Genomic DNA, 17414 nt, shown 5'->3' on the forward strand with positions numbered 1-17414 from the left:
TCATTACCTGGAAGAAGTTTTTATAATATGGTCAGACTTAACAAGTTCTCAGTAGGAAAGTATTATTCAGTATACGTAAATTAAAATAAGCATGGAAAAGGATATTTCTACACTCGCACATGTAGACAAACCATTAATTTTAAGGATATGTACATTGCAATGCTTCACACGATTATCAATCAACACACTTGCATATTTTTTTAATCATAAGTAGTTATATAACCATGAACATTTAAATATGCATGAGTAGTTAAGAATGCATGCACTTACCATTGCAGAACGAGTGATTATTTATGCATGAATGACTTCATTATCTTTAATTATTTTTTTTTAATTGACGCATGCTATGACTAACTAAACGTACAATCAATTTAAGTTCTAACTTTTTATCCTTGTGGGTACGATCATAGGCTTAAACATGGATCTAGGCCATGGTGCAGGTATTATATTCATATAATTGCGGCTTTGACCTTGTTGGGCATCTTTCACCAGTTTCAAATGAGGGACGCCAATTATCGAGAGAGAGCTCTCAATACCACTATCCCGATGCATCAGACTTCCACTCATGAGTTTCTTACCATTCACTCTACAGTCTATTATGGAGGCTTCTCCTATTTTCGTAGATGGGGAGGAATAACCTTTTATGCTCAAAAACTTTATCCACGAAGACATATGTACCACTTACCCTATCCGTGTAAGCATCATATTTTAGTGTCACATGGTTAACCTTTTTAATTCATTAAGCCTATGCAATTCACACTACAATCCGAATTAAAGATTTGTGTCCCTTTTGGGCTCATGGATGCACATACTTCAAATACATATTTAACAGTCATGCATCATTACTCATTTATACATTTTTTACTTTAACAATCATTCATCAATAAACAATGATCATACACAAGTGATGCATTCATAAATATTGACATTTGATACACATTTCATTTACTTCGATATCAATTTGCAATAAAAGCCATTTTATACCACAAGCATCATATTCAATTTATGCCGCTATTTAGACAGTCAATACCTGCATAAAATTAGTGTTGTAATCACATATTTGAATACCGGTAAGGTATCACATTCATTCCTTTCCTGATCCTTAGCTGGTTCAGGACCCATGAGACCCTCAAATTTCTTACTATTACGATTGTCACAAAACTGTGTATATTCCACAATCATAGCTTAATTTATGATAGATTGTAGAAAATTTCATCAACTTTTTGATGCCATAACTTGTTCATCAAAACTTCTCTGAATGAGAGAGATATGAGCGGTTTAGTGTTTGCCATTACTTTTCTGTTTCGGCCGTCATTGTTTTTTGCACAACTAAGGAACAAAGCCCAAAATTTTAAACATTATGTGAAATTTTGTTACCTTTCTAATGCAACAAACTGTTCGCAAAAACTTCATGAGACGGGAGAGATACAAATGATTCATCGGATGGATGTCAGGCCGGATATGAACAATAACGGGTAATATGCATTGGGGTGAGCAGAAATAGGCAAATCGAATTGAAATTTTTATTATTTTCACTAACAACATATCATATATTATGATAGAAATCTTAAGTCCTAACAATACATATTTTTTTGCAAACAAATCTCATTTTCACAACCATTAAACTGAGAAATCAATTTATTCTCCTAAAAACTATTTCCTTATAAAAGTTTTTGGTATTTTGTCTAATTACATGCATTTATCTTTCACAATGACTTATTTTATAAATTTTTATTTTCTTTTATTATTATCATTTCCATAAATAAGAGAAATAACATGAACAACCATTTATTTTGTGAAAAATAATTTTATAACTTTTTATTGAATATGAAATCTATTTTATTATTTTTTTACTAAACCAATATCCACATGGTTTGCCCAACCTTGGATGACACTCATGTATGAGACCCTCTCGAAATCCAATAATAACAAAATTAGTATACATCAAATCAAATATATGTTTAAGATGACTCAACAACCATCACACATTTAGAACAAACTTTCAATATAAGCAATTCGAATCAAATAACCAACAATTTTATGCTAAACTAAACATTTATGGATGCATGAATCAATGCAACATGCATGAATAACTTTTTAAGTTTAATTATTAGTATTATTTTTACATGCATGCCTCTACTTAATACACACAATTTAATTCTCACTTACTTAAAACCCAACGATATTCAAAATGAGCCAAATTTTTTAGGTTCAAAATAGTTTCAAGTGATATCTTAATACATAATTTATATTTTATTTACTGAGTTCTACACATGTTACTCGACTAATGTCGGTAATCATTACCATTAATAAAAACATTAAGAATCATCACCTAATATCGGGACAATAAGAAAATCAACATCCATTGATGTCACTTTCTCGGTATAACAATAACTGCAGCTGAGTCTAACAACACCCGTTCGAGGTAAAGTGACAGAAGTTTTCTACAACTATTACTAAGAATAGGAACCACATATCGGGTTCTTAGAGAAAATAAATGCACATGGTATTTATTATCCTCACGGTCTCTCATGATCGCCATCCAAAGTTTCCACCTTTTTAGAGGACCACCAAAGAAGAAAATTTATCACACTATTTGATCTCTTTTACTAATCTTAATCAATTAAAGGTTATTTATACAAGAACAATTATAAAATCATCACACAATAACATATTCAGGCTTTTGGCCTATCAAATTTAATAATTTAATTAATTCAAAAGCAACACCAAAATAGTTTTGCAATGCATTTATAATTTACTACTGCATGAGCAAGATATGCTCCTGACCTCCATAGGCCAATCAATGGTTTTCACATAACTATTATGTAATTTAATATAAATTAAATAGCATTGTAAATCTTACTGTGACAACAATCATTTATAGACAAGTACAATTTAGTATTCATATTGCACAAGACCTAACACAAAATTATATTCATGGCTAGTAAATGAATGTAAGCTTTATCAAACACATTAGATGTATCATATTGACCTAGGATCCAAACTTTTTGAGAGTGACCGATTTCAACATTCATTAGGTTTAGATTCAATTAACTATCCATGACCAACCAGATTTCATAGTTTTAAAAAAATCAGATTTTTAGGACAGCATAAGTAAAATTTTAAATTTCCAAAACCCCTTTCAAATTTGGTTTCTAATCCATTTTAAAAAATAATTTACTCAAAATTTGAAAAAGCAAATCCTATACATAAAACCAATCTCATGTATGTAAAGTCACAACTATTATAATACAAAACACTAAAGTCTGAATTACAACATAGTAATCACGTAATTGAATTTGTGCAAATAACATGGACTAAAACAAAAAATTAAGCATGGTATACATGATTAAGTCATTGGATAAAAAACCAGATAACCAAAAAATTGAGAATGCATTGACTGCAACACTTAATAAATATATATGCATGAATATATATATATATATATATATATATATATATATATATATATATATATATATATATATATATATATATATGATGATCGGTATATGTACATATATATCCTAATGGGTATATATACATATATATGTTGATCGACCCATCCTAATGTAAAACAGGATAGGGACAGGTAAACAAACTCATTCAGGAGTCCCTTGTTTGCATACCAGTCAAACCTGAAATCCAGATTTGCCTACCTCGTACAAATGCCAGATTTAATAGGTATTTAAACCTTCCTATTTACATAATTCCAAAACCTAACTTAAGTATACAATATAAACAAAAATTATAACATAGCATAAACAAAGATTTAAAGATTGATATGATATGACAAAAAAAAAACAAAAAAAAAAATGTGGGCGTGCATCCAAGAATCATTGAATCGTAAATCAAGACATGCGTGACCCAACAAATCGGAGTTTGACAGATCTTGATTTTATCTTAAGCATGTATAAAATCTATATTCAGCAGTTGTACAAAAATAATAATATTTAATACTTGTAGATGATTAAATAAGACAGATTTTTGGGATTCAGCCCCAAAAATCTAATATGTACCAATGATAAAGCGATGGGCGACTCCTTTGATTCAGATCAGTCGCAAAGTCCAACTTAAACCAACGAAAATACATATACAGTCAACCTGGCTTGCTTGTTAGAACTCCGATCAGCATGAACCCAGTCCCTACATATTAGATTCCAACAAAAAGAACGCAAATCGGGATATATATATATATATATATATATATATATATATATATATATCCAAAAAACATGCAGTTCATAAAGATACTCTTTTCAGGCCAGCTAAAATAAAAAACCCCATTGAGGTGAGTTTAGTTTCTAGTATAAGCCTCCTTAAACCCATCTGATTTGACCCTAGCATCCTATCTAATACAAAAAGAAAACAACATGTCTTGAAAAGAGGAAGAAAAGAAAAAAGAAGTAAAGGTCAGTGAAAAAACACATTGGAGATGTTCTCTCTCTCTACTCGGTTCAGCCTTCCCTCTCTCTCTCTCTCAAAGTCGATGTTGAGAGAGGGAGGCTCATGCCCCTTTTATAATACTAATGTAACTCTAAATTATATCTAATATTTAAAAGGGATGCCCTTCTAGAAATAGAAAGAGTTCTATTTTCTTAAAGAAATAAAACTCCTAATCTAACTCTAAATTATAAATATTATTTAGAGATTATTTTACTATTATATATATATATATATTATGCAACTCGCCAACAAGGGAGTTAGGTTTTCAGGCAACCAAACAAAAGGACAAGAAAAAAAGAGGCTCAACTCCAAAAGACTAAGGTGGTATGTCCAGGGCCGTACCTGTGTTTTATGGGGCCTGATGCTGAATAAAAAAATGGGCCCTTTATTAATAGTAGGAGTTATGGAGGTAGGGCCTCTAAATTTCTTGAGCCCCTGTTAAAAATGAGCTCCCTAAAAATGACCCCCCTATTAATAGTAGAAGTTCGGGGGCAATACCTCAGAATTTTTTGAGCCTCCTATTAATAGTAGGAGTTCGAGAGCAGCGCCTTCAATTTTTTTGGGGCCCTTGTTGAAAATGGAATCCCTATTAAAAATGAGCCCCTAAAATCTTTTTTGGCCCAGGGGCCCTGAGGCCCAAGTCTCATTGGCCTCTTGACAGGTCCGGCTCTGGGTATGTCGATCCAAATATCACCTATCTTGAGTAACAATTGGGAGGATCCAGAAGAAGAAGACCTCAAAGAAGTACAATTGATGCTGGTTAGAGCCCAATGAGCGGGGGCCCAACCCTAACTCGTCAACAATCCAACCCAACTTTATAATTATAATCTTATTGAACATATGACTTGGACCCTAGACTTTTTACATGTGCGAAGAACCTTCTTTTAAAAACTTTTTTTTATTGGTCGGATCCAGCGTGATCATGTCAAATTAGGATCTGGATTCAACTCCGACGCATTGGATGTAGTTAGAATCCGGACCTGTTGCGTGATATTTGGATCAGGACACGGTTCCACTACGATCCGGATCGTATCCGACACATTCTCACCTCTGTGTCTGTGTTGTCCGAGGCCGAGGGCGAGCCCGGAAACCGCGGACCGGAGTTTTTGGCGGGTTCATAATGCGAAGCGCCACTCTTGCGCTTGCTCCCTCACTTTCAAACCTACGCACTCTGATGTTGCAACCCCTCCCTCGCCTCTCCCTCTCCCTTTCCCCACAAATGCCGTCCTTCCGTCGCCTTCTCCGTCTCGGACTCCAGGCCACCTTTCGAAGAAGCCCTGGTCTCCCCGCCGAGAGGTTCGTCCTATCTCTGGGCCGTCCTAGCCCTAGGGCTCGGTGCAGGGCGTTCGGCTCCCGAGCTCGCGAGGTCGATGACCCGAGCAGCAGTAGCAGCGGGGACGAGAACCCCAGGGCGTGGTTCACGCCGGAGTCGAGGACGCCGCCGCGGAGGAAGGCCGGGAAGGCGCGGACGTCGTGGGTCTGCGAGAACTGCGGGGAGACGTTCGGCCAGTGGTGGGGCACCTGCCAGTCGTGCAAGCTCGTCGGAACGCTGCGCCAGTTCTCGGAGTCGGAGGGCGCTGCTGCAGCGGTCGACCGGAAGCGGGGGTTCGAGGTCGCGGAGGGCGTGGCGAGGTCCTGGCTCCAGCAGGGCTCCGTCGAGGCCCGGCCGATGAGTTTGGTGGACGTCAACAAGCGGATCAATCCGGCGGAGTGGCGGATTCCCCTGTAAGTTCTTCCCTATCATACTCTGCATTTTTGTATTCTTCTTGTCGAATTTTCCTTTTATTTGTTTGGTAATGTTACTACATGACGTTATATCTTATAAAAGGAATGCGATTGTGTGTCGCCTCGATTGTTAGTTTGTAGTGGTTTTAGGGACTTTACCCAATGCATCCTCTCTTCCCACTTGAAATCCTTTCTCTTTGGGGTTTCTCTCAAGTCCATTATATTTCCGCGTCCAACCCACTATGCTTAGCTGCTCGCGCATCTTGTGCATGGTTAGCCTGTGTTCAAAACACAGAAACTCGACCAATCTCGAGAATGCGTTTGTGATATTCGTCGTGGCTGTGTATGGGAACGGACTTGACTAGCTGAACATATTGCGCACTCTATGTGACAAAGATACGAGTACCACCCGACATATATTACAAGTTCGAGACACGAGTTTTTTTGAAAAATGGAACCTGAGGACAAATATTTGTTTTGATTTTTGATCACTCTTTTTCTGGTATTTTAGTGTGTAAGAATTCATTTTTATTGATATAATGTTAAAAATCATTAAGAAGTATTTAAAATAATAAAATAATATCTATACTTGTCATAGTGTGTCTGGTCATGACACAAGGGACACACAGCCAGAATGATGTGTCCCCGTGACATAGATTGTACCGCTTAGATGAGTAAGAGATTGGATGGATTATGCGTCTTGTATCTCGAGGCAGTTGCTTTTGTCACTCAAGCAACCTGGACTGCATTAATGATAGCACTCGAATGATGTTAGTGTAATACATAGACTTAGGCCTTTACTAGTTGAATCTGCGTCACTTTTTATGTTGGCAATTCAAAAATCGGGAAATTGTGGTATGAGAATTAATTGCAGGTGTATGAGGGCCTTGGGATGCATCTTGAATCTCTGATTGTGATGTGTGAAATCAAAGTTATGTTTTCTAACCCGTTATTGAATCTTTCTTTTAATCATCATTCAGGTTTGCTCCAGAATAACTTGATGCTTATGTGCAGTGTTTTGGTTTACATGCTGAGGGTGGCTTAAGATTCTACTGTAACTACAGAGTCCATTTTTTGTTCATGTGTCTCTGTGTTGTTTTGCCTTGATGCGTGCAACCTGCATCGAGTTTGCTGGATTATTTATCCCTTGCAAGATGATTTGTCATGGTTCTCTTTGATTTTTATAGGTGATAGAGCATTGCTAGATTTCGCCTCTGTTGGAAGCCTTTGTGATTTTTAGATCACTCTATGCTTTGTTTGGAGTTCAAAAACTTTAATTTGTAGTTATTGGCCTAGCATATTTCGATATTTGAAGCTTCAATAAGTATGTTTACCTTGTTCTTAATGTGCAGTTTGCAAGTTTATTTTGATGAGCAGATGTTGCTCGCAGTTATTATTTTATTTTTCATATGACTTATGTATTAATTTTTCTTATCTAAATTTCTTTTAACCAGTTTTTTTGGGAAAGGCAATCTGGTTATTGATCTCACCGATCAAATTTGTGTGACCATTTGGGTTTATTCTGTTGAATATCTATTATATTTACTGGTTGATTTGCAATGCTCTTTATTGCACATTCGATTGTTTCATCAATTGGTTTATTATATGGCCTACTGTCTTTTTTGTATTTTGTTGTACTTGCATTTATCAAAATTCATCTAGCTGTTGCTCTTGTATGGGTAGCAGATCTGGACTCTTTGGAATGGAGATTTCAAGAGTGCTGGGTGGAGGGGTCGTCCCAGGTATCACAATAATGTCATCATACTTTGTTTTATTTGTCATATGGTGTTCAATATTTCAAAAGTTACTGGAAGGTTGACAATTTTTAAGTGAACCACCTTCGTAAAGGGACATAATCTGAAATTATTATTTGATATCATGAAATATCCAGATGCAAGTTCATGGCTACACAATATCTCATTTTATGGTGTCATATTAGGCTAATATAATATATCAGTTTTTGAGCCCTGTAGGTGCCCATGAGCGCTTTGCTTATCTGATAGGGGTCTTAGGGGCCACTCTTGAATGTTACCAAGATGAATGGACACCACAAATGAAAATCCATGGGTGCACATCCCTTGCTGCAAGGCCTAAGCAGGGTGTACTACCTGGTTGGCAAAGGGGGCTGGGGTTTTTTACGCCAATGAGCTCACGAGTGAGTGAGGCTATTTCCCTGGTTATCCAGAAAAAAAGAGAGCCCTGTAGGATTGTGTTACTGATTTTTTTTTTTATCCACATCAGACTTGAATTGTACATAAGTTTTGGTTCTTGTAATCACCCTATGCATATAACCTAACTACTATGCAATTGTTCCCCAATATCATTTTGTCATTTTGTGTTACAAAGTCAAGCCCAAACAACACAGACCTATCACAAATGTGTTGCTAGCACATTTTGAAAATATTATTATCCTCAACTATAATGCTTCTCATATTGGTAAGGATCCTGTTTATCTGGTAAGTTTCTTGAACGCGGTAGCTGTTATGTTACAGGCTCCTTAATTTTAATTGGTGGTGATCCTGGTGTAGGGAAGAGTACACTTCTGTTGCAGGTACTAGCCCTATATTGATTCTTTGAATTGTTCCTTGTTTAAGCTAATACTTTTTGGAGCTCTTGGTTACTGTAATTACCAACATAGGGGAGTTGTCTTCAATAATGACTGGTCATCTGCATCTTTTGCTAATCAACTGATTTCCTTTTATTTCTTAAAATGTTTATATGCTTATCTTCCAAAGTTAAAACAAATTTGGAAATGCTATTTGTCATCTATTGCTGTAGATTGCTGCAATGCTAGCTGAAGGATGTGATTCTAGTGGCCCAGCCCCAGTTGTTTATGTCTCTGGTGAAGAGGTCAGATTTCTGCACCCCTTTTTGTGTTCATCATGGGTACATAAAAGCTGATTGGTCATGCATATTTACTATCTCTGCTGGCATCAGTTTCATTGTTAAGATTCCTTTCGGTAGATAGTAGTGTAAGATGCATCACTAATTTATTATTAAGGACCTACTTGGAGGAACACATCATTGTGGTGTACACTGAACTTTTCTGTTAACTTTATTTTTATGAGTGCTAATCTCATAGTTCAGTAACTTAGAGGTGTCTTACTGTAAGTTGGATTCCAAGAAAATTGAAGATTTGGTGATTTATCTAGAATAGCAGTTGTGTTGTGGCTGGTTTAACTTCGTTTGAGCTTTTACTTGCTCCATCGGTCTATCCAGGCTGACATTGACCCATTCAAGTTGATGGCATCCATTGAGTCATGTGACCATTGTTAAGTCAAACCGCATTTACTTTTTTCTCGAGTCATAGCCATAGTCACTGCAGTGTGAACTATAAGCAGGAAACAGATGAGCTTCGACTTTTAAGAGGGTTTGGAAAGTGAGAAATGGTGTGAGAAATCTTTTGAGGGATTCATCCAAGAAACAGGGTAAATGAAGGCATAATGTAACCTTTCTATTAGTAGATCATTAGATCATTTTATTTAAAAAGTTCAAAACTAAAGTAAATGCTACTTTCTTAAAACAAAAATGAACAAATGAAAATCACACTTTTCAACTGTAGCAGCTGGGGCATCTACTTTGTCAGTTTTCCATAAGGAGTGCTATGGAGATACACAAGTGGGACATTTATTTAGAAGAATAGGAGAATGTGTTGCTATGTTTCCAACTAGTAGAATCCCTGCTTCCACCTATTGGAAGCATGTGACCATCAATTCAGCTACTTGGATTCATAACTGCTACATATAGGGCACGTTTGCATGCCACAGAGGAAACACATGAATCACAAAGCGTTTCTGCGGACCCCACCGTGGCTACGCAAAACTGCCCTCTCTTTGCTCACAGAAAGAGAGGGCTGTTTTCATAGGGTGTGTTTGATACCTTTCTGAGGTATCTCCTCAGATCTGAGATCCATGATTCTCAGGTCCCACCCCTCTCCATTGGATTTTAAATCCATGCCCGTCTCCCTTTTATTTCACAAAAGCAAGGAACTTAGATCCGACGTAGTCTCGGATCTGAGATCCAGTGTTTGCAAAACCTGGGATCTTATTGCCACACCAACACCACATCAGTGTGCCTCTGTCCCCTCAAATCTGAGGACTGAGGTCCGTGGGTTTCAAATACACCCATAGAGAAACTGACAACATGATTCCACAGGACTACTTCTTTGGGAAAGTTAATTATGCTCCCCAATGATCGGAGGCACTCATCTATCCAAACTTTTTATAAAACATTTTCATGTCATAACCACCCTATGACATGGATGGGGGCTTCAATGAGGTGTTGTGGATTAGGAAAATTTGTGATTGAAGATCTGCTCTGCTAGGAGTGTGGACATTTGTACTGAGTAGATGCAATGCGTCTTACTGTTGGAGGTGACATTTTTTGTTGAAACAAATGTTTTATGGTATATATCTGGAGGGACATTTACATAATTGCCAGGCATTTCCAGATATCTCGAATTATGTAATACTGAAGCTGTGTTTTTATTTATTTGGCAAAATGATTTGGTTGTTTGTTGTTGCTTGCTGATTGCAAACTTACTGAATAGTAAATATGGTCCTCCAATCACAGAGTATTGAGCAGATTGGGAATCGAGCTGATCGCATGAAAATTGGGACAGGGTATCTTTTTCTATACTCAAGTACAGACATTGAGGTATTGGCATCTGTGATTAAGTACTTACTCATGACGTAAATTGTATGTCTATATACCAACTTATGCCTGCTTGGGTAGAGGTCACAGGTTCAAGGCCCTACCTCTCTCCTTCAACATATCTCAGAGAAAAAAAAAACACTTTTGTCTGCTTGGGTGACTTTCTTTTTTATTTTTCTCTCCTACATCTATATGTATGTATATGTATATGTATATATTTTTCCCCAACGACTTCTTCAGAACTTCCACCTAGACATTGAAGGACGAGATGCACAGATGAGGAAATTCTATATGATCTTGCACATATTAACTGTTTGGTTATACTGTTTTGTAAGAAAATTTTGTACTAAAACATGCTACTGATTTTTGTTGTTGCTGTTTAGCAACCACTGGAAAAGCTGAAAATACATGTTTTAGAGCTTGTAATGAAAAAATAGGCAATAATAGTGATATACACTTAATGTTTTCAATTGGTTTCTATTTTCATTTTGCATATTCACATCAATATTTTTACGAAAATGCTAGCATTCTTCTGTAATTTGGTTATTAAATGCATTTTATTACAATTGAATGCTAAGCATTTGTTTTACATTGACCCTGAATCTCCGCATTATTTATTCATAGTTTTTATTTTTGACTTACTACTACTACTACTACTGAGGCCAATAAGTGTTTGTCATCACATTGTTTCACACATGGAACTACAAGTTATGGTATGTTTGTGTGAATAACAATATTGGCAATAGTAATATTTCAAAAGAGTATAGGGTCATAATGGTTATGAGAGAGAGGTCCTGGCTGAGTCCAATTAGCCATAATTAGTTGAAAAGGTCAAGGCCATAGCTGACAGGTAATGTTTTGTAAATCATACCCTAAAAATGTGGTCCCCATAGTTTAATTTGATTTAAACATATAACATATTAGGACTTTTTATGCTTATTCAGGTATATAAAGAAATGTAAAAAAGAACAGCCTATAATGCACCAAAAACTTTATGTTAAAAAAATCAAGACTTATGCTACATACGTACAGGTGCAAGTATGGTGTAGAACACAGGTATGGTATAGAAACTAAGTAGAAGTGCAATATATATATATATATCTATATATATATATATTATTGCAAAAGTATTTGGTACCCTTGTGGGTAAAGAACCCCCTAGTTGGAACCCATACTGTGAAGTTGTTTTGACCAAATCTAACCACATGGATGTGTTCAGCATGGTCAAAATAGTAGGAATCAATTCTTGGATAGTATTTTTCCGATGTAATACAATTTTATGATGGTTGAAATTTTGGTTCATTACAGGCCATTGATTTTTTCAACCCCTGTAAAATCTTACGTGCACGTTGGAATAACATGATCCATTCTACTAACCCAAATATGTAGATAACATCCGGAGGGTCAGATATGCAAAAAAATAAAAAAATACAAAAAACCTTGCAATTTTTTACTAAGGGGTTCCTTGCCCACGAAGGTAGCAAACATTAACCCATGTTATGTGTGTGTGTGTGTGTGTGAGCACATTCAAAAACACACAATTATGGTACATCTTACAAAACCCTTATCTGTGAAGTTGTAGGTTGGCAATCATGAACTAAGAATTTAAAATATGTCAAATATATAATTAACTAACTGTTAATAATCAACAAATGTATGGTTTAACATTGGACAATGTTAATCTCACATGTTGACTCACATGTTGACTAATTATAAAATGGATAAAATAAGTTGGTTCAGGTCCAAAACGCAATTGACCTCTACATAGAAGTACCTGGTAGGAGTGCCCATGTTGACACAATGCGGCACAGGTACAAGAATTTGGTAGAAATATGATACATAGCCCAGGATTTTCATTGAAATAATGTGATGAACATGTTTTCTTGTAAACAAACAAGGATAAGCACATCAACAAGTTTAGATTAAGCCCAAAAAACACCAATCATTTTTTGAGCCAATTGGGATCAGTTAGTCCCTTAACTGGTTTTGTGTACGTGTGAGTGCACGCGTGTGTGTTCCTCCGAGCATGTGTGTGCTTGTGAAGATCAGTGTTGTGAAAGGCGTTGAGGCGTAGCGAGGCGCTCCACCAAAAACCGAGGCGAGGCGTAAAGCGTAAGCCTCAAATTTTTTTTTGAAAACTTTTAAAAAATTATAAAAAAATATCTAAAACTACAAATAAATAAAGAAATGCTTTATTGATTAAATAACAATCAATAAGAAATAGAAAATCTCAAATAAGTACTAAAAAATATGAGATTAACATATAAAAGTAACTAAAAACTGATTACATAACTGAAAAATATATGAGATCAACCAAAAAAGTTAAAATATACTAATAAACTGATTACTTAACTGAAATAACTGAAAAATATATGAGATTAACCTACAAAAGTTAAAATATATGAGATTATTCTAAAAAATATGAGATTAACATATAAAAGTGACTAAAAAAATGATTATATAACTGGAAAACATATGAGATTAACCAACAAAAGATAAAATATATTAAGAAACCGATTACATGACTGAAATAACTGAAAAATATATGAGATTAACCAACAAAAGTTAAAATATATGAGATTATTCTAACCAATATGAGAATTTCGTTGGGGCGTTCCCTACTGAGCGACACACTGTACTCTATAGGCCCAGAGGCAGTGATAAATGGGCAAGGGTTGTTAGGTCGTCACCCAGAAGCGACGCGTCACACCGGCGCCCGAGTGTGGTGTCAAATATGCAAGGGTTCCCTTACTTTGTTGGACGGGTGGACGTAAAGAAGTTAGTCCAAGACCATAAAATTAGGTTAGCCATTTGGAACATAGGGTCTTTAACGGGTAAGTTGGTAGAGTTAGTAGATGTTATGTGTAGGAGAAAAAATGATGTTTTATGTCTACAAGAGACCAAATGAGTAGGTGAGAAAGCAAAAGTGATAGAACCTTGGGGATATAAGATTTGATATACAGGAATAAATAGGAATAAGAATGGAGTACGGATTGTTATGAGTCTTGTGTTTATAGATAATGTAGTTGAGGTCCGTAGGAAGGGTAATAGGATTTTACTTATTAAATTAGTATTAGGTACAAATATTATTAATATTATTAGTGTTTATGCACCTCAAGTAGGTTTAGATGATTCCATTAAGCGTCTCTTTTGAGAAGATTTAGATGAAGTAGTACAAGGGATATCTTATGGAGAAAAGCTTTTCATCGGCGGTGACCTTAATGGATATGAAGACATTAGTAGGGATGGATTTGAGAGTATCCATGGAGGCTATAGTATAGGAGAAAGAAACGAAAGTGGAGAAAGGATTTTAGATTTTGGTTTGTCCTATGATATGATCTTAGCAAACACTTGGTTTAGGAAGGGGGAGTCTCACCTAGTAACATTTAAAAGTGGGGTTAATACGAGTCAGATAGATTTTTTCCTACTTAGAAAGAGAGATAGGGGTTGTTGCATCGATTGTAAGGTTATACTGAGAGAAAGTGTAGCTACACAACATAGAGTCTTAATTTTAGATCTTAGAATTAGACAATGTCGTAAAAGGGATATACATAGGATATATCCTAGAATTAAGTGGTGGGTACTGAAAGGAGCTAAACAAGGAATGTTTGTAGAGCAGGTAGTTAAGAAAGTTGATTGGGGTCTCGAGGAAGATTCAGAATCAATGTGGAATAAGATAGCGGGTGACATGAGAAATGTGACTAAGGAGATATTGGGTGAGTCTAAAGACGGTGCACCGCTAGGTAATGATACATCATGGTAGAACGAGGATGTCAAATTAGCTATTAAGAGAGTGTTATAGAAATCTAAGTAAGAGTTGTGATAATGAGAATTTGGAGAAATATATGATAGCAAAGAAGGAAGCTAAAAAAGTAGTTCAAAACGCGAGGGATAAGGTATATAAGGAGGTTTATGACAAGTTGGATACCAAAGAGGGTGAGAAGGATATTTATAGGCTTGCAAAGATGAGAGATAGAAAATCGAGGGATCTGGGTATGATTAGATGTATCAAAGATGAAACGCAAAGGGTTTTAGTCAAAGATGAGGAGATTAAGGAGAGATGGAAAGATTATTTTGATAAGCTATTTAATGGAACTCATGCTCAGGATCTTGGAGACTTCTCTATTCCTTTTCATGAGATGAATCGTGATTTCATGCGCAAGACTCAAAAGAAAGAAATTGTAGAGGCTTTGAAGAAAATGAAATCAAGAAGGGCAATTGGCCCAGATGGTATACCTATCGAGGCTTGGAAATGCTTGTGAGAGAAAAGTTTAGAATGATTGACAAATCTTTTTAACAAGATTTGGCGGACAAATAAGATGCCTAATGAGTGGATGAAGAGTACTTTGGTGCCTCTATATAAGAATAAGGGTGATATACAAAATTGCACAAACTATCGTGGTATAAAACTCATGAGTCATACTATGAAACTTTGGGAGAGGGTGATTGAGTATAAGTTGGGGAAGGTTGTCATGATATCGGAGAATCAATTTAGTTTTATGCCTGAAAGATCAACTATGGAAGCTATACATCTTCTTAGACAACGTATTGAGAGATATAGAGAGAGGAACAAAGATTTACATATGGTTTTTATTGATTTGGAGAAGGCATACGATAGAGTACCTAGGGACGTTCTCTGGTGGACAATGAAGAAGAAAGGTGTTTCTCTCAAGTACATTAATATAATTAAAGATATGTATAAAGGAGTAGTAACCAATGTCCGCACTTGTGGAAGGGTGACAACCAATTTTCCTATAACGGTTGGGTTACATCAAGGATCTGCTTTAAGCCCTTTCCTATTTGCTATAGTGATGGATGAGCTTACGAGATCAATTCAAGAAAATGTGCCGTGGTGTATGTTGTTTGTTGATGATATTGTTTTGATTGATGAGTCTAGAACTGGGGTTAATGCTAAGTTAGAATTATGAAGACAAACATTGAAAGCTCGAGGCTTTAAGTTGAGTAAGAATAAGACAAAATATATGGAATGTCGGTTTAGTAAGCAACGAAGTAGTGATGAGAGTGTAGTGAAGCTTGGTTAGCAAGAAATACCGGTGAATGATTGTTTCAAATATTTGGGATCTATCATTCAAAAGTATGGAGAAATTGATGGAGATGTAAATCATAGGATAAAGGTTGGGTGGATGAAATGAAAAAGTGCAACTAGAGTGTTGTGCGATCGTATAATGCCATTGCGGTTGAAGGGAAAGTTTTATAGGACGACTATTCGGCCCGCTTTATTATATGGTACGGAATGTTGGGCTGCCAAGAGACATTATATTCAAAAAATGAGTGTAGCTGAGATGCGTATGCTTAGATGGATGTGTGGAAATACAATAAAAGATAAGATTCAGAACAAGGAGATACGTAAGAAGGTAGGCGTTGCACCCATTGAAAATAAGATGAGAGAGAATCGTTTGCGGTGGTTTGGACATATTCGGCGAAGGCCTAATGATGCTCCAGTTAGAAGGATGGAGAAATGGGAAAATATATTAGTTAAAAGAGGTTGGGGTAGGCCTAGGAAGACTTGGATGGAAATGATAGGAAAGGATATGAATGCTTTGAACCTCACCGAGGACATGGCATTGGATAAAATGATTGGAGGAGAAGGATTCATGTGGAAGACCCAGAATGATTTTCTTTTTTGGTTCATATCGCCGACCCCAATTGTTTTGGGACGAAGGCGTAGTTGTTGTATTATTCTAAAAAAATGAGATTAACATATAAAAGTAACTAAAAACCTGATTACATAACTGGAAAATATATGAGATTAACCAACAAAAGTTAAAATATATTAAGCAACTAATTACATAACTGAAAAATATATGAGATTAACCAACAAAAGTAAAAATATACTAAGAAACTGATTACATAACTGAAATACTGGAAAATATATGAGATTAACCTACAAAACTCTTATTGATTATGTCTCATAAGTCTTGTTGTAATTTTTTTTTTGCGCCTTGAGGCACAGAGGGCTGCGCCTCAAGGCGCGTTTTTGATAACACTGGTGAAGATTAAAAAAGGGAAAATACAGTGTCATTTTCAGATTATTATAAATTTAAAACTAATAATACTGTGATATTCCTTCATATTGTCATTCTAGTCTTAGAAATTCGTTATTTTCCTAATTTATACTATTTTAGGTATGTTTTTTCTGATTTTTTCTTTTGCAGCTTAGAAATTCTGCCTTCTGTTTGCATTTTTTTTCAAAAATAATGTACTAAATCATAGTCTTCTTGTTTTTGTATTATTTCACGTGCACATGCATGCACAACGTGCGTGTGTGCATGTTTCTGTAACGTCCATTGCTTTTCGTTGGCTGTTAGCATGTTAACTACATTTTTGAACCTGAATAAATTTAAAAACTGACATGGTGGGTTCCTGTTTTAATTGTCACCAGCAGGGATTTTTTTGTATTTTTAAAGAATAAATGATGCAAGTCATGTCTTGATTTGGATAAATCTGATTCTATTGGTTGGAAACTAGGAATAACCACTTGTTTGCATGCGGTTGTCTGTATTGTCCTTTGTCCATATGACTTTTATTATGCTACACTGTGTCCTTGTGAATGTGGCTGTGCCATCTGG

The 17414-nt window shown here is 35.8% G+C and overlaps 1 protein-coding gene across 2 annotated transcripts in view; it reads left to right on the plus strand.

Moving 5' to 3' along the window:
* Positions 1-5617: 5617 nt before the first annotated feature.
* Positions 5618-17414, plus strand: part of LOC149814982 (DNA repair protein RadA-like protein) — a 142837-nt gene continuing 131040 nt past the window's right edge. For both annotated transcript variants that reach the window (XM_089989726.1, XM_089989727.1), the window contains exons 1-5: positions 5618-6171; positions 7858-7913; positions 8664-8722; positions 8950-9021; positions 10744-10827. In XM_089989726.1, coding sequence (XP_089845852.1) covers positions 5621-6171; positions 7858-7913; positions 8664-8722; positions 8950-9021; positions 10744-10827 — 822 coding nt within the window. In that variant the 5' untranslated portion in view covers positions 5618-5620. The remainder of the gene's footprint in view (positions 6172-7857; positions 7914-8663; positions 8723-8949; positions 9022-10743; positions 10828-17414) is intronic.

The sequence above is a fragment of the Nuphar pumila genome, chromosome 15 (genome assembly GCF_984573655.1).
Source record: "Nuphar pumila chromosome 15, dmNupPumi1.hap1.1, whole genome shotgun sequence".
In the NCBI taxonomy this organism is placed as follows: Eukaryota; Viridiplantae; Streptophyta; class Magnoliopsida; order Nymphaeales; family Nymphaeaceae; genus Nuphar; species Nuphar pumila.